Below are 20,936 nucleotides of genomic sequence, written 5' to 3' on the forward strand. Positions count from 1 at the left end.
TCTTAATCTAGGCCATGGCCGCCTTCCTGCCATAGATAGAATTCAGAAGTCTGTGAACTTGGGGAGGGCATTGTGGAATTCAAATCTATATTTTCTCTAACCTTGAACTGAATTTGTTTGTTTCTTCTGTTAGGAATGTCGGCAACAACCCAGCAGTGTTAGAGTAGCTGGGAGGTTGTCCTCAGTGAAATCCCAGGTATCTTCAAATGGCATTTCAGTTGTGACAGATATCTTGAATATTGTTTACCTTCATCAGTACTTTGAAATTATCATAGTTATGTCACCTGCCATTAGGTCTTGTTATTTAATGTGTTGACCAGGAAGCTGATTTCCTGTATTATTATCCCGTATTATTATATCACAGATTAAAAAAAGAATTTTTGGTAACTATTTCAATATAATTACCTTTCTTTACAATCTTGCATATTTTATTTTATGCATTTGAAAACATTATTCTGGGGAAGGGTCTGTAGATTTCACCCGACCACCGAAGGAGTTGGTGGCCTGTGAAGATTAAGCAGGCCTGCAGGAACATCTCTGTCTTGAAATAACTCCAACCAAAGCAAAACCATCCCCCCCTCACTTGATTCCACATCCCCTTTCTACTTCTGGCCTGTGATCCTCCCACTCAGAGGAAAGCATCTTGAATGAGATGTGTGTTCTCACTGTTCCTTCCTCTTCCCCTCTAGTTTTTTTCTTCACCCACCCCCAGCTGGCCCGCCATCTGCACCCCTCCAAGGACACTGCTGGTCCCCCGTGCCTGCCATGATCTCAGACCCCATAGATCCTTCTTTGTCCTCATCTTGTTCCACCTTTGGAGGAATTTGACCCAGTCGATTGCTCCCTCCTTCCCTAGACTCTGTCCTCTGGCTTTCAGACACTCATTCTCCTGGTTTTCGTCCCACCTCCCTCTGGACTCCCCCGCGTCCTGATTGGCTCATTCTCGTCTCGCCAGCTTCTAAATATTACTTTTCCTAGTTGGTCTCATATATTCCATGGTTTTATTTATTTTTTATTATTAAATTCTCATTTCGAAATAATTTCAGACTTATATAAATGTTGCCAGAATACCGCAAAGAATTCCTGATACCTTCCCTCTGATTTCCCAGGTGTTAGCATTATAATGTTTGCTTTGTTGTCCTTTCTCTCATTATATATGTGTATATATAATTTTTTTCCTGAACCATTTTAGAATAAGTTGCACCCATGATGCTCCTTTATTCCTAACTACTTCAGTGTGAATTTTCCTAAAAACAAGAGCTCTTATATAGCCCAGTAATCCAAATTAGGAAATTGACATTGCTACAGTACTGTTACCTCATTTGCAAACCTAATATAAGTTTTGCTACTTATAGCAAAAGAGGAAAAATAATTTCCCCTTGTCCAGATTCAATCCAGGACCACACGTTGCCTTTGAACTGTCATATCTCTTTGCTCTTTTAAAATCCAGAACAGTTTCTCAGTCTGCGATTTTAGTACCTTGACGTTTTTGCATAGTGGAGGCCAGTTATTTTGTAGAATGCCCCTCGATTTGGATTTTTTTGATGTTTCCTCAGACAAGTCCAAATGCATCTGTTCATCTCGGGCAGGGATACTGCACATGTGAATGTCTGTGCTGCTCAGTGCATCATATCAGGAGGCATATGACATCAATTAGCCGCATTACCGACGATAACTTTTTTTTTTGTAGTATGTAAAGTATGAAGTACACTAATATTGTTGTGCAGCTGTTGGTGTTTTTAATGTGGATCACTTTTTCACCAATTAGTTTTAGCATCCATTGATAATTCTTGCTTGAAACAATTATTATTGCTGACGAGTGATGATTTTCTAATTCCATCATTCTTTCTATAAAGTTTTTTAAGTGTCACATGGCTTTTAATGCCCCCCCCCCACGTCCTGATGACACCTACATTTATATCTCAACACCATTCTCTGGAGCTTTAGGCTTATATCTGCACCTCTTCATTTATATATACATCCCTAGATGATTTATTATATCCAGGAGGTAGCTTTTGATTTTCACCTCTTGGGCCCCAAGTCTATTCATTGCCTAGTTTTCCCCACTTCAGTAAGTGGCCCTACTGTTGTCCCAACTGCTTAAACCTAATAGTTAGATGTCGTTTTTTATTTTGCCCTTCCCTTTCTCCCTCACCCAAGTATGTTGGCAAGTTCTAGCTCTCCTATCTCTAGAATCATTCTCTCCATCTCTGTAGATTAGGCCAAGGTCATAAACTATGACTTTCTGCCTATTTTATAAATAAAGCTTTACTGGGACACAGCCATACCCATTCATTTACCCATTGTGTGGTTGTTTTCATGTTACAAAGGTCAGAGTTAAGTAGTTGCAACAGAGATCCCTGTATGGCCCTCAAGCCTAAAACATCTACTGTTTGTCCCTTTAAGGAAAAGTCTGCTGACCTCTGATCTAAGCGGTTGTCTCTGGCCTGGACATCTGCAGTGGACAGTTCCTTCCATCTGACCTCCCTACTTCCACTCTCACAGGAGTCCAGATGATCTTTTAAAAACATGGAGCAGATAATGTGATTGTCTTGCTTAAAACCTGATGATATCCCATTGCTCGTAGAATAAAGTAAATTCTTACGTGGCCTGTAAGGGGCTATGTAATCTTGCCCCATCCTCTCCAACCTGACATTACGCCATTCTCCTGCTTATGCTTCCTTGCTGTTTCTGGAACAGTCCAAGCCTTTTCCATCCTCTGGGCATTTATGCTTGTTCCCTGCCTGAAATACTCTTCCCCCAGATCCTTCATGTCTGATTCATTCTTACCCTGAGGTCCTCCCTCCTGGTGGCCTTCTCTGGTCAACCTAAGGTCATTCGCTTCACTACAGAGCAGGACAAGTCTACCTTGTTCACTGTTAGCTCATTAGTGCCTGATACAGTGCCTGGCACAGCGTAAGAGCCAAATCACAGTTTGTTGAAAGGAGAATGAATGAACGAGCGAATGGAGTGAATGAATAGACAAACACATTTCAAAATCATTTGTTTTTTCCATTGATTTTTTTTGAGCTGTAGTTAAATATGGTCTTTCCTGAGTCTTTTAGACGCCTTGGTTTGTTACAAAATTTTTATGATAAATGGTTACTTCTGCTAATGCATTGTTTTAAAAATTCTGTTCAGGAATTCCATACTTAAACCAGGAAGAAGAAAGACAGTTAAGAGAGCAGTATGATGAAAAACGTTTACAGTCCAACGGTGCAGGCGCTTTGTCGTACGCGTCTCCTAACACTTCAAAATGTCCCGTGACGATTCCTGAGGATCAGAAGAAGTTTATTGACCAAGTGGTGTAAGTTCCTAAACTGAAACCAAACGTGCGTTGAGTCACGTGTCTTGGAGCAGGGCTGACGTCTGTATCTCAGGCTCGTGCTTCACGTGCACAGTGCACACAGAGGTGTGATGTCTGAGGGGCAGGATTTAACTGTGGTGTATCTGAGTTTGTGTCACAGCTGTCAACTGTAAATCGAGTTCTGTGTACTGTACTTAGACTTCCCATGTGTCGCCAGGCAAGAGACTATCTTGGCCAAGTGGTCAGACCTGCGTGGACCACGGGCCTGACAGCCACCGTCCAGTCCCCATGAAAGCAGAGGCCCATCCAGATATTTGCAACACATCCATGTTTTTTTCTCTTGCAGTGAAGTTTCTGACAAGCAAATGTGCCCTCGGAGGAGCATCTGGTTTTGCTCTGTTTAGCTGTCAGTATAACTGCTTTACTAGTAAAGTAAAAATGCAAATCATTTGTATTGCTGAATCCTGGAGAAGTTGTTGAGAACTCATTAATAACAGCAACAAATGCCAAAATAAAGTATTTTTCTTTAAGCCTTACTGAACTAAAAAGTTATAACATGATTTGGTAAAATTACAGTGTCGTATGTTCTTGTATTTGGATTGCTTTTGAGTGTGATGATTCTGCTGGTTGACAACTTCATTCCTTAATGATGCTGATGGTCATGTTTTTATTCTAATTCCTCAGAGAGAAAATAGAAGATTTATTACAAAGTGAAGAAAACAAGAACTTGGATTTAGAGCCATGTACTGGGTCAGTTGCCCTGAATATTTTCATGTGTACTTTTTTTGGAAAGGTAGATGATTTCTGGCATGTGCTCCATTTGGTTGCTTAAAAATGCTTTCATAAATAGTCTTTTTATTATAGGTATGTTCCCAATATTTCAGCACTAACTTTAGCATTAACAGAATTGGGACCATGGTATATAGAGACACTGAATGAATGCTTTGTTCCATCCTGGAGGGGAGAAAACTGTTGTGCACCTTTGCTTTAAGTCATGCTCAAGAGTGGCATCATTATTGTAGCCTCGACTTGCGCTTCATACATAAAGGCTTCAGAAGAGCAGAATTTACTGTCAGGCTACTCCTGTTCCTTTTTTTTTTTTTTTTTTTTGCGGTATGTGGGCCTCTCACTGCTGTGGCCACTCCTGTTGCGGAGCACAGGCTCCGGACGCACAGGCTCAGCGGCCATGGCTCACGGGCCCAGCCGCTCCGCAGCATGTGGGATCTTCCCAGACCGGGGCATGAACCTGTGTCCCCTGCATCGGCAGGTGGACTCTCAGCCACTGTGCCACCAGGGCAGCCCTACTCCTGTCCTTTTAATTTCTCTCTGCAGTAAAAAACATCAGTGTTTCGTAGAGTCAGTGACTGAAACAGCCTGCTTTCCTTCCTTTTACTTTGTGACTAGCTTCACAGAAGTGTTTTAATACATCTCTCTACTTAAAACTCTTCATACAGCCACAGGAAGTAATACTTTGGTTAGACAAGAACTTCTGCCTCTTCTATAAAGGCAGTATAATAATAATAATAATAAAGAGCATTTCGATGAAGAAAAGTGGTGAGGAATCCTCCCACCTCAAACATCCTGTCTGCTCTTGTTTGCACATTACCTGTCGCTTCTGATGAAGTCTCCTTTAAAAATTAAATATTTTTCCCAATTTGAAAAAGAATAAATACATGTATATGAATAACTCAATCACTTTGCTCTACACCTGAAACCAACTCAGCATTGTTAATCAACTATACTCCAATATGAAATAAAAAAAATTCAATCCATCTTTATTTATTCTATCCATTATTATTATCATTATTATTTTAAATTTTATGTATTTTTGGCTGCATTGGGTCTTTGTTGCTGTACGTGGCTTTCTCTAGTTGCGGTAAGCAGGGGCTACTCTTTGTTGCAGTGCGTGGGCTTCTCTTGTTGCAGAGCATGGGCTCTAGGAGCGCAGGCTTCAGTAGTTGTGGTGCACAGGCTCAGTAGTTGTGGCGCACGGGCTAGTTACTCTGTGGCATGTGAGATCTTCCTGGACCAGGGATCGAACCCATGTCCCCTACACTGGCAGGCAGTTTCCCATCCACTGCACCACCAGGGAAATCCCCAATCCATCTTCTAAAAAAAAAAAAAAAAATTAAATGTCTTTCCCAACCAGTGCTTGGTCAGTTTGAATTTTCCTTTAATGAGCCAAAATTAATACCTTTTCATTTGTTTTTATAGGTTCCAAAGAAAACTAATTTATCAGACTTTGAGCTGGAAGTAAGTGTTTATATTATACACGAGAGCTCTGTGAGGGACCCAGGATTTAAAAACTAAATGTACTTTTTTAGCTCTTATTTCAGTTTTGATATTCTGCAGTGCTTGGTGATTTGACCGTACCATGTTCTTGGGCAGTGCTTTATTTTGTTATTGTTTTCCCCTAATTTCTTAAGTTGAATACCCACTTAATTTATTTCATACCCACTTAATTTATTTCCTTGTTATTCCTTCTTAGTAGATGTTGCAAAGCCTTTACAATTTTCTTTTAACTGTCACTTTGGCCTGTCCATTAACTTCTGGATGTGTAGTGTTTTTGTTCTTTGAAGGTATCAATATATGGTAAAGATTTGGTTTTAAGACCTGGGAAATACTCAGGTGAATGCTTTTTCTAAAACAGGGGTTAGGCCATGGGTAGGTTTCAGGAGGCCTATGAATCCCCTGAAACAATATCCAAAATTGTGTGTGTGTATTTTTCTGGCGGTGTTTCTATTGGTTTAATTATATTTTCAAGTGGATCTCTAACTCAAAAATTGAGTATCAGGATTAGACAGATGGATGTTTGCACTTGACTTTGTTTGGGGTTCTTGTTCTTTCGTTAGAGTCTGCCAGTGGCATGTATACTGGGAATTTACTTTGACCAAAACAGGAAAAGGGCCATTGTTGTTTGACCAGGCTCCTTTCCTCTCACGTTATCCTTGCCACGTACTCCACCCGAGTTCCAGATTCCTCTCCTGGGCAGATGAAACTACTTTGCCGGATTACAGCAGAGTTACTCATCTCACATCTCCCCTGTGCATGCCCCAGATCATCCAAAGAGACCTTCAGAATTTTTCTTAGGAAGTAAACATTGTGATATTTAGAAGCAAGATTTGACAGTGTAGTAATGAGTTGACTGTATTACGGGATGCCTGACATTTCAGAAGATGCCTAAGTCCTAAAAATATTAATTTGAAATCAGTTACATTCCTGTGTGTTTTTTTTTTTTTTTTTTGCGGTACGCGGGCCTCTCACTGTTGTGGCCTCTCCCATTGCGGAGCACAGGCTTCGGACGCGCAGGCTCAGCGGCCATGGCTCACGGCCCAGCCGCTCTGTGGCATGTGGGATCTTCCCGGACTGGGGCATGAACCCGTGTCCCCTGCATCAGCAGGCAGACTCTCAACCACTGCGCTACCAGGGAAGCCCACATTTCTGTGTTTTAAGAGGAGAGAGAGGGAAACATTTAGTAGCTGAAATTACTCTAAAGTCTTCCTAGTAGCGGTATTTATTTCATACTTAATAAAACTTAAGTAATGAAATTATGGCTATGTAGTTGTTTTTAAAATACGTAGGGTTTTAGCTGTTGTCTCATCTACTGACGTCATGTTTTCTTTCTTTTCTTTAGGTATCCCAAAGGCATTCATGTTGAGACTTTAGAAACTGAAAAGGTAACCTCAAGAATTATCCAGGGCCAACATCAAACGCATGAAACCTATGCAACAGTATGCAAATGCAAAATGCAATCAAATCGAGCAGTTGAAAGTCAGAGTTTACTCCTTGGCTCTGCTACATATGAACTGGGTGACACTGGGCAAGTCATTTCCCCTCTGCCAGCCTCGTTTTCCTCATTTGTGCATTGGGCATGAGCATGGTAATGAGCTATACCTATCTCACAGCTTTTTAAAAAATAGTTATCAAGTGGGTAGATGGAAGTGAACATGCTTTGTAAACTTGAAAGTATGCAAATGTTAGTACATGTTCTTAATCCTCACAGAAAGCTGATATACATGGTGTCCATGTAAAAATTGCTTCCTGTTATGTGGCCCAGTAAAATTAAATTTTAGAATCTGGGGCATAAACATAGCTATCATCATGTACTCCCAGGGTGCAGTGATAGAACTGTGATGGGTAAAGGTGGGCTGATGGTGAGCTAATAGTGCGTTCCTTCTACAGAATTTTAGAATTTAGTTCTTGTTGTTAAGTCAGATGTCTAATTAAATAAGAGATTAAGTAAATTAAGTCTTGCTAGAAGAAAAATCTCAAACTTTGACACAGGAGGTTTTGTAGTATATTTGATTGATACAAAATGCAGTATGTGAGAAAGAAGGTGCTAGTTATCTGACAAGTTACCAGAAAATCCAGGATTTTTTTTTTTTCCCTTTTTTTTGGCCATACCACACGGCTTGTGGGATTTTAGTTTCCCGACCAGGGATTGAACCCGGGCCCTTGGCAGTGAGAGCCTGGAAGCCTAACCACTGGACCACCAGGGAATTCCCCAGGATTTTTTTCTTATGTTAATGAAATGTAGAAATTTTTTTATCGAGGTGTGGTTAACTTACAATATTACAGTTTCAGGTGTACAACATAGTGATTTAACATTTTTTATAGATTATATAGAAATTATCTTAAAAACAACTATTTAGAAATTCATGTTCAAATGCAGCATCTTAGTGTTCATTATGGAGTGTCTTATTCTCACAGTCTGTTGATATTTATAATTGTCTTTTGGGGTGATTAATAAACCATGGGAAAATGTCATGGAAACACGGAGGTGGAGTTTTGGTTTGTAAAGCATCAACTCAACTTTTGGTGGCATTTCAAAATACTTTCAGTGTGTTTAGCCCATGAAGGACTGTGCAGTGAGAAAAACTGTACTTCTACTGGTAGCAGAATCTGAATTTTGGGGGGTAGGGGTCAGGTAGCTTCCAGAAAATTGTATATCTGCTTTATGTCTTTTAGAAAGAGCGCTATATTGTTATCAGCAAAGTAGATGAAGAAGAACGTAAAAGAAGAGAGCAGCAGAAACACGCTAAGGAACAGGTGATTGGATTATGTTCATTTCCTTTGGGTGAGAAATGGCTACAGAGTTGTAGATCCTGTGATAGATTCAATTTAATGAATATTTTTCTACTAGAGAAGAATCGAATTGGTAGCAAAACCTGGAAGAGAATGAGGGGAACCTAAGGTTAAGTAATTAGATGCAGCCAACAAAGTGAGGCTGGCATCATGGTTGACCAGTCTTCACTTCCATGAAGCAGTCTTGGAGAAGGAATTAGTGGTTATCATTTAAATTGTGTGTCACTGAGCTTCACAGCCCATTAACTAATCTTGCTGTGTCTAACTTCAGGCACAGTTACTAGTTTTCCTAAAACAAAGTTTAGATGATATGATTTGACAGATTAGGATGCACGGTCATATTTGCATCGTTGGAACCTCGCCCTGGTTGTCCTCTGGAGAATGGATTCGAGTAAGTCTGGAGGCAGGGAGACCAGTTCACCTGCGGAGTAACCAGCTAAGAGATGTCAGTGCCCTGGAACAGGAAAGTTAGTAGCAGTTTAGGTGGAATCTGGCCATCTTTAGAAGGTAGCGTCAGGAATTTGTGATTGGATGTGGGTGGTGAAAGACGAAGGCAGAAGAAAGAAGATGCTCAGGCCGGGAAGTTGGGCAGCTGGGTAGGCTGACATCAGTCCACTTAGATGGGGTGGCGGAGTGGTGTTGGTGGGGGAGCGCAGGTGGAGGAGGCCAGGAGTGGGTTTGGGCGAGGGTGGACGTCCAGCTCACCCATGCATAAAGCAGGGCCACATCAGACTAATGCAACCAGGAAAGACACAGCAAGCCTCTGTTAGATTTAGACAGTTTATGACTTAGAGAAGGTGACAGCTACACGTGGTGCTTGTCCCACAAACCAAAAAGACAACACTGAAACAAAAGGGGCCAGGTGACTGCAGAGTGAGCTGTGGATGCCCCATCGCCGAGCAGCCAACTCTAGACTGTGGCTAAGTGCTTTCATACTCTGTAGCTCTATTCTGAAAAGGCAGTGGGGCAGGAAGCCCCAGGCCTCATCAGAACCTGGGCAGCAGTGAGAAACTGTCTCATGACAGCCTCCCAGGCGAGAGAGGGAGGTGGCCTCCCATCCTCTCCTGGGGTGTTCCATCCAGATGCACATTAGTTACATCTCAAGCCTTTGCCTGCGTGGACTATCTGGATATGTGCAAGGTCACCAGGATACCGTGGTAGGGCTGTACCCCTACAGTGGACAAAGGTGTTACATTCTGCTTTTGAGCAGATGAGGTTTTCGATGTTTTGGGGGCATCTGAGCATTGGTGTCCTGTCAGCAGATTGTCGTGCTGGAGTGCAGGAGAGGGGTGAGGGCTGGACTTTGTTGTTGTTGGCAGAGAGACCGGGACAGGATGAGAGCACCTATCATATGCATGAGGAAGGAGCAGAGGGCCCAGGGTCGGATCCTGAGGACCACCAGCATCTGAGTGATGGGCAGAAGTGCAGAAATGTGCCTGAGGTTATTGTGACACCGCAACCAAGGGGAAGAGTGTTTGAAGAAGGGGATGTTGACAGGGTCTGATGCTCTTGAGAAGTAGAATGAGGACTGAGACATAGCCATTGGGTTTAGCCTTGGGAGTAGGTTTTTTTCTTCTTTTTTAAAGAACATTCTTTAAAAAGTTAAAATAATTTTAATTCTGGTAAAATGTATAACATAAACTTTACCATCTTAACCATTTTAAACTGTACAGTTTTGTACTGTAAAATATATTCACACTGTTGTGCAACCGTCACCACCATCCATCTCCAGAACTCCTTTCATCCTGCAAAACTGAAACTCTGTACCCATTAAACAATAACTTCCCATTCCCCCATCCCTCAGCCTCTGGTAACCACCATTCTACTTTCTGTCTCTGTCAATTTGACTGCTCTAGGTGCCTCATGTAAGTGGAATCGTACAGTATTTGTCTGTTACTGGCTTAGTTCACTTAGCATAATGTCATTTAGGTTCATCTGTGTTGTAGCATGTGACAGAATTTCCATTCTTTTTAAAGGCTGAATAATATCATATGTACTACATTTTGTTTATCCGTTTATCTGCTGTTGGACACTTGTGTTGCTTCTACCTTTTGGTTCTTGTGAATAACGCTGCTCTGCACATGGGTGTACAAGTATCTCTTTGAGTCCTCGCAGTTCTTTGGGGCACATACCCAGGAGTGGGATTGCTGGCTCGTATGGTAGCTCTGTTTCTAATTTTTTGAGGACCAGCCACACTTTTCCACAGTGACTGCACCACTTTACATTCCCACCAACAGGGCACAAGTGTTCCAATTTCTCCACATCCCTGCCAACGCTTGTTAGACTTGAGAGTAGTTTAAAGAGGTGAGCAACTTCAGTGAGGGTGAAGCGGGGGAGCAGGGGGCTTGCGGGTCCCTGGGAGTTGAACTGGACCTAGTGAGTGGAGAGGAGTCTTTAAGGAATTTAGCTGTGAAGAGACAAGAAGGAGAGTGGTTGCGTGGAGCTCAGATTAAAGGAAGGGGTTTCAAGATAGGAGAGAAATTGAGCCCATTTAAGTGCATTGGGAATAAAACAGGAGAGAAGAAACTGAATGGGGATGAGTCTCAGTGTTGTGCTATAAAAATTTTATAAAAATGCATTTGACCAGGAAAAAACAGTCTGAACATTCTTGATTTGACAGTCAGCTGCTGGGTGGGTCACCTCAGAATTGAATTCAGTATTGAGTTTGGCCAGCAGGTGGCAGCTTTTAAAAGTTTGTGTTTCTAAGGCAACTTGAGAGACTAGGAAATTTCAACAGTTGATGGGAAGTGATGGGTAAACCCTAGCACTGTTATTTTAGTAACTAATGAATAATTTGCCACTTTGCTCATTTTAAAACAGAAGAAAGTTATGTGCATAGATCATTTCAGATGCAGTTGTTTGGGGTGATAGCTCAAAGCATGTGAAACTAAAGCTATCTAACTCCATATAAAACTTCAGTCTTTTTTTTTTTTTGCCTAGATTTTAACCCGTTCAAATAAGCAATATGTATACGTCAATAGTGGTTTTTTTGTTTTGTTTTTAAATTAGGAAGAACTGAATGATGCTGTGGGGTTTTCTAGAGTCATTCATGCCATTGCTAATTCGGTAAGTGAACCAGACTTTTTAACTAATTTCATGAACATAACATTTAAGGTGAAATGCCCAGTTATCATTGCACATTAATCATCTGGTCACGTTTAGATTGTTTACCTGGTCTGGAGGGAGAAGTTAGAACTTCATAAAGACAGAATGTTGTTATAAGGCGCTTAGTGTGACATCGTAATTGCGGTATTATATCCAAACCATTTTTTTAGAAAGCATTTCTTGTAAAACGCAGGGGAGGATTATACAGTGACAGCCTTATGTGGCTCCATGGAACTAATATTTATTATTCTCAAAACCAATAAGAAGCAGAATAACAAACTAAAGAATATGGTGAGAAACAATCTAGTGTTTGAAGCGTTTTATTCCTTAATTAGAAGAATCTAGAGGGTAAAAATAATTGTATTGAGTTCTCTGCATAACTGTGATTGAATCTTATATCTCATAGCCTTAATAACATTTGATACATTTAAAAAAATGTATTGACCATTTGTGTAAATATGCTGGAGGGTTCTGTAATAGATAGGATAGACATTTCCCCTTGTTTCGTAAATCCTTTCAGGAAAGAGGCACCCACATCTTGAATAGATTAAACTGGGTCTTGCTGCTGGTTGTTTTGTGAGTTTTGCATCCGAGTCAGACTGCTTGCCTGGATGCTAAGTTGCCTGGAATCCAAGACTTTTCTTTACTAGAGTAGCTGGCCTAGGGAGAAGAAGTTGTTCCCCTGCAGGAGGAGTCATTTTGTCCCTTAGACGCTGAACTCTGCATCAGGGAAGCTTTACGGCCAGGCTCCAGGAGTCCATGAATGTCTCACCACCAGGTGCAGGCTTGTCAAACAGGAGCATCTGAGGAGAGGCAGCCACTGTCCCCCGTGGGGGCGGGGGGCTGTGGCCAGTAAACAGAAGTTAGAGAGCCTTGTGAAGGAGGAGGGCTGGCTCACCTGGAGCTCTTTCGCTCAAGTAAGTGACGTCATCAGAACGGAATAGAGAGTTGGATGAGCCTGGAGAAAAACCAAGGTGTGAGTCTCTTGAGAAGTGGCTAAGATTACGGGTATCCAGAAAAGCAGAGAGGAGTCACATTTGCTTACATTATACACTCTTACCAACCTTTAGAGCAGTGGTTGATTTGACTGAGGCTGTCCGTGAAACACAGAGATGTGGGGTGGCAGTTGGCTTTGAGCCCTCTTATAGCCACTGTGAGGGTTTAGGTAGCTTTTCCAAGATTGGGACGTTTGTTTGCCTTGTACAAACAATTTGGATACCTTAGCCTGCTGTGCCTCTGTTTATTTTTTCTCTCTGTTGTCTCTCTTCTGCAGAGTGATTCATAGTATGTTGCTGACCATTGGTAGTTCACGTCACAAAGCATACTGCGAGAAAAGCCCTATTTATTAGTGATCCAGACTTAAAATTTAAAAGTCACATACCTTAAAAATACTAACATAGTTAAACTCTGTAGAGCCAGTGAACAGTAGACTCTCTTTATATCAGATCAAATTCTTTTCCCATCACTCTTGGTAGTGAATCTGCTTTAAAAAATTTTGTATTAATTTTTCACCCAGAGAAAAGTTGCAAAATTGGTGCAGAGTTTCCATATATCCCTCACCTAGCTACCCCAATGTTATTATCTTACATAATATACGGTTATCAGAACCAGGAAATTAACATTGGTACAATATTATGAACTAATTTGAATTTCACCCTTTTCCACTAAGTCCTTTTTCTATTCACAATTCTATCTAGGATCCCACATTGCATTTACTTGTTATTTCTCCTTAGTTTTCTGCAGTCTGTAATTTTCTTTGTCTTTTATAACCTTGATATATTTTTAAAAATATTTATTTATTTATTTGGCTATGTCAGGTGTTAGTTGCGACATGTGGGCTCTTCCTTGCGGCACGTGGGCTCTCTAGGTGTGGTGCGTGGGCTCTAGAGCGCACAGGCTTAGTTGTCCCAGGCATGTGGGATCTTAGTTCCCTGACCAGGGATCGAACCCATTTCTCCTGCATTGGAAGGCGGATTCTTAACCACTGGATCACCAGGAAAGTCCCAACCTTGATATTTTTAAAGAATGTTGACTGTAATTTTGTCAGATGTCTCTCAGTTTGGATTTGTCTGATCTTTTCTCATGTTGGATTGAGGACATACATTGATTGAGGCTGGAATACCACAGAAATGACGGTTCAATGACGGTTCATGATATTGACCTGAATCACTTGGTTTAGGTGATGTCTGCTGGATTTGTGCACTGTAGAGTTACTGTTACCTCCTTTGTGACTGATAAATATTTTTGGAGAGATACTTCGATTGAGACAAGGAAAATCCTGTGTTTTTTTGTTTTTTTTGTTTTTTTGTTTGTTTTTTTTTGTTTATTTGTTTGTTTGGGGTTTTTTTGGCCGCACCACGTGGCGTGCAAGAGTTCCCTGACCAGGGATCGAACCCTTGCCCCCTGCGGTGGAAGCGCAGAGTCTTAACGAATGACTAGACCACCAGGGAAGTCCCGAAAATCCTGTTTTTCCTCAAGCTTTTGCCTGTAACCGTAGCATCTGTCGGTGGATCTTGCCTGCAGCCATTATTGCTGTGGTTTTCTAGTGGCGAGTCTGTGTTTCCCTCTTTCTTTCTCCATTCGTTCTTGGAATTCTTCTAGAAGGAAGAGCTGTCCCTGCTCCCCTGTTTATTTGTTAATTCTTTTTAAAATTTTTTTGGACTCAGGGAAATTTATTTCATTCTACAGATTTTAATCTACTTTTTTTATTGTTTATTTTGGGGCTCAGATGGTACCACCTTGGCCATTGGAGTTTCTTCAGGTTGACTCCCCCTGGAACAAGCCCCCACCCTTTTCTGAGCACGTCCTTACTTTCTGACATCACAAGATGTTCCAGACTCATCTTCTATTTTCCCTGCCTCAGCTGTAGAATCAATGACTTCTCCAAGGAGCCCTGGTTCCTTTTATTGGAGAATGGTGTTTCGAAACCAAGATCTGGTCCTGGGCTATTACTGTGGTGTTAGTGCTTCTAGTTCCCCTCACTGGACAGAGCTAAGAATGATACACGTGTGTAACCATGCATGTATACACACATTGATATTTCCATGTCTGACATATATGTATATATATTAAAAAATGCCTTTATACTGATAGACCTCAGATTGTAGTCCCATACCACAGGGTTTCTTTTCTTTTTTTAAAAAAATTAATTAATTAACTAATTTTTGGCTGCATTGGGTCTTCGTTGCTACGCGCGGGCTTTCTCTAATTGCGGCTGCGGTGAGCGGGGGCTACTCTTCGTTGCTGTGCTTGGGCTTCTCATTGTGGTGGCTTCTCTTGCTGTGGAGCACAGGCTCTAGGCGGACAGGCTTCAGTAGCTGTGGCACACGGGCTTCAGTAGTTGTGGCTTGTGGGCGCACAGGCTCAGTAGTTGTGGTGCACGGGCTTAGTTGCTCCGTGGCATGTGTGATCTTCCCTGACCAGGGTTCGAACCTGTGTCCCCTGCATTGGCAGGCAGATTCTTAACCACTGCGCCACCAGGGAAGCCCAGGGTTTATTTCCAACCTACTCTCTTTTCTTATTTGTACATTTTTTTCTCCAGCATTGGGAAATGCAGTTCTTATTATATGCTGTTTTCATAGTTCTGTTCTTATCAGCTTCCTTCAGTGTTGTTGAGGGATTCATTTATAATACAATTAGGTTCGTCTTTCAGGTTTGTATTCCATTTTGGGTTCCTTCCACGTATTCTCTGTGGTTTTAATCAATATTTGGTATTTTAGCATTGTATAGGTGTTCAGAATGTGCCCACACACTGAGCCAAAAGGACGGCTTGTCTTTTGGATTTGGGAGATTTTGTGTAAAATTATTTATTTCAAATAATTACGTTTAGCTCTGTGAGTCAAGGAGTGTTACTCTGAAGGGCCACTGGGACATAGTGAAAAGCTCCACTGTAGTGACCAGATGCTTTATGTTAAAAATGCTGTCACCTGGCTAGCTAAATCCAAGTTGATATTCCGTTTTCGTAGTTTAATTTTTATCAAAATGGACCAATTTATTGCACATATATTATACCTTACTGGTTGAAAAGCAGTGAATTTCATTGGAAATATTTCAGAACGAGCCCCATGAATTTTGACATAGATAATGAAGGAAACGAAAACTCATTCTACTTAATAAAATTAGAAATTAGTTATTTTTACCTTTTAGCATTGTTATGAATATATCTTTTGGAAATAAGTGAGTTGTTTTAAAGAATACACTCCGAAAATAGATATTTGGAGTTTGTTGACAAATTATTCGACAGTTCAAGGTACCTAGCATTTTCAGTTACTTTCTTGAGCTCTTCAATAAAAATTTTACTACTGATTCTTGTGGGTGGCAAGATGAATAAAAACGAGAGAAAAAAAATCAATGAAATCAAAGTCATTTGGAGTTTTACTTTGCATTTTGGATTGAACACCAGAAGAGGAATGAAGTCAGCCCAAATTTCTTTATTTGCATATTTTATACATTTTTTTTCCTTAGTGTCAAAAAGTAAGTTTAGTACAAAATCCTTATGGAACTGAACCATACATTTCACTCTCAAGTCCTGATATAATTTTGTACCAAGAAGTCTTTTCCTAATCTTGACTTTTTTTAGGGGAAACTTGTCATTGGACACAATATGCTCTTGGATGTCATGCACACGGTTCATCAGTTCTACTGCCCTCTGCCCTCGGTAAGTGACTTGTCAGCCTGTTTTAAAAATTCTTGAGTCTTTATTACTGAGAAAGTGTTCTCTGCTGGGTGCCATTTCCTTGTCTGCAGCATGCTCCCAGAGGGACAGTCTCCTGAACTTGGTTGTACATTTTTGAAGATATCTACCTACAAGCCATTTTAAGGGATCTTTGGTCATCTGCCATTGCCGGAGCACGGTTAAACATTTGTTTCATCGTGGCGCCAGTGGTTTGCTCAGTTAGTGCTGGGTGGGGGTTTCCTGGGCCGCAGGTGTGGTCTTCTAGTTTGATATTGCTAACAGGAGAAATAGCAGGGCCGTTGAAGGTGGGGTGGTGCTAGAGGTCATCTAGACTGGATCAGGTTGTGCAAAAGTCTTGCTTACCTCTTTTGAGGCTGCTTCCCTTAGGTTCTCTGTTGACCTTGGTGTTTTTTTTTTTTTACTCTTGGAGCCAGGCCATCTCAGTGCACCAAAGCATGAGCTTTGGGAAAAGAGCTTCTCTTCTATCTCCTCCTCTTCTGCTCCTTGACTGCCCGTGGCCTCGTCTCGTTTTCCCCTCGTCACTCTGTCCTCTCCTCTCCTGTATTTTCTCTCCATATTTTCTGTCCTTTAGTCATCTCACCCACTTCCAGGACTTCAGCTGAAGACACCCACATCTTTTTCTCCAGCTGGGATCTCTCCTCAGATCTAGGTCGTAATTCATGCTGGACCCCACATGTGTCTACCTGGATAGCCTTCAGAATGAGAGGTGTTTAAAATTCACATGCTGCAAACAAGATGTGTAACTTAACACAACCTTTCTTTCCTTTAGTCTCCAATCCAGTTCTTTCTCCTGATTCCTTTACTATAAATGATGCCCAGTCACCAATACTGTTTTTAACATCGGTTTGACCCTTCTTCTGTGCCCCAGATTTGGCCAGTTACAAAATACTGGCAATTTTGTCTCCGGGCTGTCTCTCACATCTGGATTATTTTCATTTCAAGTAGCAAGTAGCCTTATTTCTCATCTGGAGTTAGCAGAAAGAATCCAGCCAGGATTCTCTGTCTCGCTTTAACCTTCATCCCATCCTTTAAACCAGAGGTTGGCAAACTTGGTCAGATAGTAAAATATTCGGGGCTTTCCAGGCTGGACAGTCTTTGTCAGGACTCTCAACAGTGCCACTGTAGCCTGAAAACTGCCATAGAATGCAGTGCATAAACAAATGGGTGTGGCTTTGTCCCAGTAAAATTTTATTTAAAAAATAGGTGACGGGCCAGATTTGGCCTGCAGGCCATGGTTTTCCAACCTCTGCTTTAAACTACCACCAGATTAATCTTTTATGACTTCTGGATTGGATGATACCTACTTTAGAGTTCCGTGCCTTTTATATATCTGCAAAGCCTCAGTTACTTCATATTTCTTACGAGACATCGTTCCATCAGCATCTTGATTACTTTTCTTTGGAAAAGTCCAACACAGCACAGCTCTGAATACAGCGGGTCTGTTGCTTCCCTCCTCCTATTTCTGCAACCTTCAGATTGTCCCTGCTTTTCATAACAACTGTATCGCCCTCTGGGACTCAAAGACATCATAGTTGTGAGTCTCAAAACAAACATGATGGGTGTGAATTTGCATTGTGTACATCTAAAGAGCTAATGTTAATTTCAGATCATTCACTCCTTATTGGCCGAATGGTAGCAGTCTCTCTCACGACTTTTTGACCTTTAAAGCAGTGAAGGTATCTGTAAGGAAAGAGGAAAGTATTTAATACTGTGTTTATAGGTGTTTTGAACACCAAACAGAGCTTGGCATGTAAGATGCATTAAATATTGATTTAACAAATGCGAATCTTCCGACTGTGTCAGTTTTATAATCTCCTGATGTATGGCTCTGTTCACATCACTAACCCTGCTCAAAATTCTGAATTAATCCCACATTCTTTGTTTTTCTATGCAGTTGATTCTTTTTAGCCTGGCATATCAAGCTTTCTGTGATCTGGCCCAGCCTTCTTGTGTAATCTAGTCACTCGTTACCATCCTTATTCTCAGCAAGATTGGCTCATTTTTTCCCCTGGAAAGTGTCTTTGTATGTCTTTGGTTTGGGTATATAATTTCCTCCAACTTGAATTTTCTCTAGCTTTTCTCAATGTTTGCTATATATGGCTTTACCTGTCTTACCAAGGTCCAGCTTACACCTCTTCTGTGAAGTTTTCCCTGCCTGCTGCCTTGCCCAAGAAGTGATCTTTCCTTTCTCTGAACTCCCACAGAAGTTCAGAGAAACTTCTTTTTGTTTGTGTACCTCTTTTGTTGCATAAATTTTATCTTTACAACTTACTCCCCTTTTCCTTCTAGGTGATTCGCTCCTTGGACAAGGAATATAACCTTTATTTTTTTTTTAATTTTATTTTTCTTACTTTTTGGCTGCATTGGGTCTTTGTTGCTGTGCATGGGATTTCTTTAGTTGTGGCAAGCGGGGGCTACTCTTCATTGCGGTGCATGGGATTCTCATTGCGGTGGCTTCTCTTATTGCACAGCATGTGCTCTAGGCGTGTGGGCTTCAGTAGTTGTGGCACTCGGGCTCAGTAGTTATGGATCACGGGCTCTAGAGCGCAGGCTCAGTAGTTGTGACACACGGACTTTGTTGCTCTGTGGCATGTGGGATCTTCCCAGACCAGCGATTGAACCCATGTCCCCTGCATTGGCAGGCAGATTCTTAACCACTGCACCACCAGGGAAGTCCTGGACAAGGAATATAATTTTTTTATTATCCATGTCTAAATGCCTAGCATAGCACTTAGTATGTAAGCACTTAATAAATGTTATCTTGAATGTAACTAGTTTTGAATCAAATTCTACTAGAAAGAGCATATGATTTGTTGCAAAGTAGGAGGTGGGTTAGGATAAGCAGTTTCATCCCTTGCTTTATTACTCAGGTGACCTGAGTATGTTATTTAACTTCTTTGTGTTCTGTCATTGTTGGAAGGAGAAAATGGTTTTCTTCCATCTACCTTTAGAAGAAGCGATGACAATAAAGAGCAAGACCTATTTAAAATGGTAGAACTTTTACATATGCTGTTGTCAAATGTTGCATTTAAAAGTATACTAAAGAATCCATATTTGGGGACAGCCTTTTAGGGGAGAATCTCCTTTTAAAAGTCTTCTTGGTATTTCATTCAGCATGACCTTTTAGAAGGCACTGGTTTAGAACTCTACTGTATGCTGGCCGTGGAAGTTGCCATAATTCTATTTTTTTTTTTGCTTGTGAGGCTTTGTAATGGTATTGAGAGGTTACAGTCTTTATTGCATTTTTGTGTGACTTAGCATTGAAACCACTTATTCATGTATTGTTCATTAATTTAATGATAGCCATTGAAAAGCTGGTAAATATTTCAAGCTAGCTAAATAGTCTGTATTTACAGGCTTGAAAAGCTAATGGGAAATGGCAGTTGCCTATGAAGCATGAATAACACTGAAGAGAAGTATAGTTACAAAGGGTCAGGAGTATGACTGCGCAGTACAGTGTGGCAATTATGTATGTAAATGAGTTAATTCAAAATGAGAGCAATCTCATTTCAGCTCTAGACTTCCTGAGCAAATAAACTTGGGAAATGAATTGTCTAATTTAGGCACTTGCTATTGGTGCCACTTAAGCAGTTTTCTGAGTAGTTAAACAAGAATCATGTGTATTGGAAAGTCTGTGTTTTAGTGGCCATTTTAACCAGTATTTCAATGGTGTTTCCATTAAAAGTGTAACCTAATTTACAATATATTTCTTGCATGAACTGCTTTATTTTATTTTTAAAAAATTTTTAATGAAGTATAGTTGATTTACAATGTGTGTTAATTTCTGCTGTACAGCAAAGTGACTTGGTTATACATATATATATTCCTTTTCATATTCTTTTCCATTATGGGTTATCACAGGATATTATGAACCATGTTATTTAAATAACTCTACTAGTCTCACTATTATGATGAGTTGTGTAATAGAGCTATTACTGACAGTTTTCTACATATAAGAGAAACCTTTTTCCCCCTCCTATTTCAGCCATAAAATGTTCATATTTGTCTATTTTGGTTATGCAGAAGTTTAATATCAGGTCATATGATTCCCAGTCAGTGAGGAAATTGACAAGATTTTTAGAAAGTAATTATTAACGAGATATGGGCCTGACAGTTTAGCATAAAGGGCCTGTTTGAGGTATCACTGTTTGAGAAGAGAGCTATGGGACTTTAAATATTTATGTTTTAAATATTGTGAGTGTATGAGTAAAATCATAACAGGTCATCCTCTTTTTTTTAGGACTTAAATGAGTTTAAGGAGATGACAACATGTGTCTTCCCCAGGTAAGCTTTCTTTGAGGATTTGTCTTTCATTTATTTTTTTTATTATTTTTTAATAATTTATTTAATTTATTTATTTTTGGCTGCGTTGGGTCTTCATTGCTGCACGCAGACTTTCTCTAGTTGTGGCGAGCGGGGGCTACTCTTCCTTGCGGTGCGCGGGCTTTTCATTGTTGTGGCTTCTCTTGTTGCGGAGCACAGGCTCTAGGCACGCAGGCTTCAGTAGTTGTGGCATGTGGGCTTCAGTAGTTGTGGCTCATGGGCTCTAGAGCGCATGCTCAGTAGTTGTGGTGCATAGGCTTAGTTGCTCTGCGGCATGTGGGATCTTCCCGGACCAGGGCTCGAACTGTGTCCCCTGCATTGGCAGGCGGATTCTTAACCACTGCGCCACCAGGGAAGCCCCTGTCTTTCATTTAAAACAGTCATCAGAGCATCCATAATACAAACAGGTATTCAGTGATT

At 40.8% G+C, this 20,936-nt stretch overlaps 1 protein-coding gene across 5 annotated transcripts in view; it reads left to right on the forward strand.

The window, feature by feature from the left end:
* PARN (poly(A)-specific ribonuclease) overlaps positions 1 to 20,936 on the forward strand; it is a 167,941-nt gene that overhangs the window by 12,115 nt on the left and 134,890 nt on the right. For all 5 annotated transcript variants that reach the window (XM_027117333.1, XM_027117334.1, XM_027117335.1 and 2 more), the window contains exons 7-14: positions 3,142 to 3,307; positions 3,992 to 4,057; positions 5,522 to 5,560; positions 6,942 to 6,984; positions 8,276 to 8,356; positions 11,402 to 11,458; positions 16,077 to 16,154; positions 20,434 to 20,477. In XM_027117333.1, coding sequence (XP_026973134.1) covers positions 3,142 to 3,307; positions 3,992 to 4,057; positions 5,522 to 5,560; positions 6,942 to 6,984; positions 8,276 to 8,356; positions 11,402 to 11,458; positions 16,077 to 16,154; positions 20,434 to 20,477 — 574 coding nt within the window. The remainder of the gene's footprint in view (positions 1 to 3,141; positions 3,308 to 3,991; positions 4,058 to 5,521; positions 5,561 to 6,941; positions 6,985 to 8,275; positions 8,357 to 11,401; positions 11,459 to 16,076; positions 16,155 to 20,433; positions 20,478 to 20,936) is intronic.

This window comes from Aethalodelphis obliquidens, unplaced genomic scaffold (genome assembly GCF_003676395.1).
Source record: "Aethalodelphis obliquidens isolate GAN/ISIS:26980383/991018 unplaced genomic scaffold, ASM367639v1 scaffold18, whole genome shotgun sequence".
NCBI lineage: Eukaryota > Metazoa > Chordata > Mammalia > Artiodactyla > Delphinidae > Aethalodelphis > Aethalodelphis obliquidens.